Source organism: Cucurbita moschata, unplaced genomic scaffold (assembly GCF_002738365.1).
Source record: "Cucurbita moschata cultivar Rifu unplaced genomic scaffold, Cmos_1.0 Cmo_Scf00001, whole genome shotgun sequence".
Lineage (NCBI taxonomy): Eukaryota > Viridiplantae > Streptophyta > Magnoliopsida > Cucurbitales > Cucurbitaceae > Cucurbita > Cucurbita moschata.
The window spans coordinates 10427700-10431606 of NW_019268517.1; the positions used below are offsets into that span (position 1 = coordinate 10427700).

The window sequence follows — 3907 nt, forward strand, 5'->3', positions numbered from 1 at the left end:
AAAAAAAAAAAAAAAAAAAGGAAGAACACAAGGGTAATTAAGATAATTGCAAAGGAAAAAGCGTAGAGAAAGAGATGAAAAAAGCAAAGTACATACCTGATCTCTGGTACTGTAGAGGAAGGAATTATACAAAGAAAAAAGTGTAATTAGGGTTTTCAGAGAAAAGAAGAGGAAGAAGAAGGGAAGGGGAAGAAGAAAATTCAGGTCCAAAGAAAAACTGAAGATCATGTTTTAATATGATGCATATGCGTGTCCTAATAATTAATTAAATTTATTAAATAATAATAATATAAATATAAAGGGAAAAATTGGATTGGTTGTAAGGTGTGATTATAAAAATAGGATCCCTAGCCCATGGTCCTATCTATCTTGCATATTAATATGTATTACCTGTCTGCTCGTCCATCGCTAATAGATATTGTTTATTTTAGTTTGTTACATATAGTCATTAGCATAACGGTTAGGGAAAGGTTTCCAAATCCTTGTAAGCCTAATTTTATTACCATTAGTAAATATTGTCTGCTTTAACTCGTTACGTATAACTATCAATCTCACGGTCTCAAAACGCGTCTTTTAGGGAGAGGTTTTTACATCTTTATATCAGTCTAATCTCATTGCTAGCAGATATTGTTTGTTTTGATTCGTTACGTACGCCGTCAGCCTCGTAGTTTTAAAACATGTATATTAGAAAGAAATTTTTACACATTTGTAAGTCCCACCACCGCTAGCAGATATTATATATAAAAATTAAAAATTTGATTAGACATTTTTTATCACTCGAACCGACATGTCGTCCATGTAGCACCGTCCTTGCGCCGGGAAATTTCTTAATTACGCGGCATGCTTCTGAATCCGGCCCTCGGCACTCTAACGCTCGACACGGCCATTTTCTCATCCACTGCGGCGGAGTATATTCGTCTCGAAAGGAAGTTGGCTTCTATCTGACCACGTTTCAGGCGTTGGAACCGTCGTCATTTGTGCTGGCACCGCCACATCAAAACAAGAGTTCGGCGGTGGATAACTGGACTAACTTGTGAGAATAGCTTTTGGGACTTTAACAGAAACAGAGTAAGATTGTAGACACAAAAGATTTCTATGTAGGGTTTTCTTAAGGCTAGTTTCGTCAAGAACTCATCGCTTTTTATGAATCTTCCTAAGCTCCACCCGCCGAAGAGAGCTAACCGAGTCGAATTTTCATTGGCATTTTTGTTAACTTTCAATTTTGCGGAAAATCGCAGTTCTTTGGTCATTGTCGCTTTCGCATATGCTCTGTTTCTGAAAACCTGTTTATCACTCATGAAAAGGAGTGAATCGGTGAAGTAAATCGAATATTAGGACCTGTGAAATTGGCGAATGAATTTACGCTGAAAAAAAGCATTGAATTGGTTGTTTAGTTCGTTGTTTTCGCTCCATATTTTATCTCCGTGAGGAAGTTCAATCTCCACATGCTTCCAAGTCCATGGTTTGCCATTTTAAGGACTGAGATTGTCTCGGGTGAGTTATAACGAAGTTAGAAATTGAAACCTGTTCAGTAATATGCATCATTTGTGCATGTGTTCTCGCCATTGGAACCTACTTTCAGAAAAAGTAGTACGAATAATGTATTGAGTTTTGGTGAAAGTAATGAACAACTAATCATTATATTTATCTGCTAATTCTCCTCCTATTCTTCATTTTTCCCATTTGATGTTTTTCCTTGTTGATGTAGCGTAATTCTAGATGGGGATTATCAAGCCCTTGCCAAAGTCTGTTCGTAGTTCTGTGCGTGCTGGCGTTATACTCTATGATGCCACGAAGGTTGTGGAAGAGCTTGTTTATAATAGCTTGGATGCTGGTGCGTCAAAGGTAGAGAGTCTAATCGACCATCATATTATTTTGTTTTATGCTGAGGCATGGTGTTGCCTACTCTCCTAGTTGGAAATGTGAAGTGTTTTATTTCTAATTATCAATGTAAAAGTAAGTTATTCGGGAATTACTAAATATTTTAACTGAGATATTCATCAACCTTGATCCTATAACAGTTAGAAATTGTGCACTGTGAATTAGGCCTAGCCATGAAATAACAGTTTGTCTTCGTCGTTCATCACTGAGCACGTTTCTTCTACAAGTGAAAAAAATACTCCTTTTATGGTTGATTGATTCTCGATATCAAAGAGAGAAATTTAATAACTCTTCGTTCCATTTATATTCCAACATTTTTGTTTTTGGTTCTAATAAGTTCCAGCTGTTGACTTTGTTACTTGTCATGTTAGTTGAACTGAAGTGTGATGATTTGTCAATGGGTAACACAAAATCTGCGATGTGCACTCGCCCTATTGAATTTTTTAGCTTGTCTGCCTTTATTTTATCTTGCTGCTTTATTTTTTTATGTCATGTTGTATGAAATCATCACATGGTAGTCAATTAGTAGTTCAATCAATGTGCCAAACAATGTTAACGATCATAACTTACTAGAATCAAAATAAAAAGTTCAAGGATGTAATTAGAACTTTTAAAATTTAGAGACTAAATGAAACAACCATCAGATTTTAGGGACAATATTTGCCCTTTTATCAAATAAAAATGATCTATAACTAATTTTTAAATTTAAATTTTCTTCTAGTTGTAATTTATCTGGCTTAATATATGTTACTTACAGCCTATTGTATCAATTCAGATTTCAATTTTCATTGGCATTGGAACATCCTATGTCAAAGTAGTGGACAATGGTTTGTGATTTTCTCAGTATGCTACTTGTTACATTACTTTCTATATATCAGGTTTCATACTGATACAGTGAATTTGTCATATTCTTGTAGGATCTGGTATTACTAGGGATGGGTTAGCCTTGCTAGGAGAAAGATATGGTAAGTATCTCAATTTCTTGGTTTTCTTTGTGTACTCTGTGTATTTACTTCATCATCATTTCGGTGTATTTTGGAATCAAGAATTAAATTGAGATGCTTGGGCTTGCAGGGGGATGGGGATGGTGTTGATAATTGTGTAATAATTTGATGGGTTAGATAATGATTACTTGCTCTGATTGAGTGGAACGAATGGAAGGGCAAGTTTTGACCTGCAAACTTCTTTGAATATAACTCTTTAACTCCAATGATATTTCCCAAAATTGATTAGCCTTTTCAACTAATGGAAATGGTGCAAGAATGGGCTGAACCTGCTAATGGGCTTTCCCAGCTATCTCTTATAAGAGGTGCAAGGATGTTTTAATGAACCATGCAATAAGTTTGGGTGGTATGGCTATGGCTTGCTTGATGTGATTATCTTATAGACAAGTTGGTCAAAAGTAGAATTCTATTGAAGGAAATAGACGTGTTAGCAAGTTGGCAAATATTTAATGTATTTGAATTTACTACCTTGGTGTGTTTATGCTGTGCTTTTCAATGACTATATATGCAGCAACTTCGAAATTCCATGATCTCATAGACATGGATACCAAAGGCAAAACATTTGGCTTTCGAGGAGAGGCATTGGCTTCCATTTCAGATGTATCGTTGTTGGAGATCATAACCAAAGCATGTGGGAGGGCAAATGGATATCGTAAAGTCATAAAGGCACAGAAGTTTACAGCTATTTAATTGTGGAGCAATATGTGCAAATTTTCACATTGTGCTGTCCTTTAAAAATAATTAACTTTTTATTGCAGGGTTGCAAGTGCTTGTATCTTGGAATTGATGATGATATGGAAGATATTGGTACTACAGGTAACAGGTCCATTATCTGCCAGGGCAGTCAGATATTTTCATAGCAAGGGGCAATAGCTTATATTCTAACTACATATACATATCATATATTCTTTCTATGAACAAGTTAGACAGAAAACTTTAACATCTTAACTGTTTTATATCTTTCTTCTTCTTCTTTTTTTTTTTTTTTTTTTTTTTTTTTTTTTTTTTTTTTTTTTTTTTTT

The 3907-nt window shown here is 34.9% G+C and overlaps 2 protein-coding genes across 4 annotated transcripts in view; one reads left to right on the plus strand and one right to left on the minus strand.

Moving 5' to 3' along the window:
• Nucleotides 1-239, minus strand: part of LOC111451593 — a 3083-nt gene extending 2844 nt beyond the window's left edge. For both annotated transcript variants that reach the window (XR_002712006.1, XM_023092068.1), the window contains exon 1: nucleotides 97-239. The gene's annotated coding sequence lies outside the window, so the exon portion shown is untranslated. The remainder of the gene's footprint in view (nucleotides 1-96) is intronic.
• A 545-nt stretch (nucleotides 240-784) lies between these two features.
• LOC111445300 (DNA mismatch repair protein MLH3) overlaps nucleotides 785-3907 on the plus strand; it is an 11676-nt gene continuing 8553 nt past the window's right edge. For both annotated transcript variants that reach the window (XM_023083986.1, XM_023084718.1), the window contains exons 1-6: nucleotides 785-1494; nucleotides 1709-1845; nucleotides 2657-2708; nucleotides 2799-2846; nucleotides 3397-3551; nucleotides 3644-3701. In XM_023083986.1, the coding sequence (XP_022939754.1) occupies nucleotides 1720-1845; nucleotides 2657-2708; nucleotides 2799-2846; nucleotides 3397-3551; nucleotides 3644-3701 (439 nt within the window). In that variant the 5' untranslated portion in view covers nucleotides 785-1494; nucleotides 1709-1719. The remainder of the gene's footprint in view (nucleotides 1495-1708; nucleotides 1846-2656; nucleotides 2709-2798; nucleotides 2847-3396; nucleotides 3552-3643; nucleotides 3702-3907) is intronic.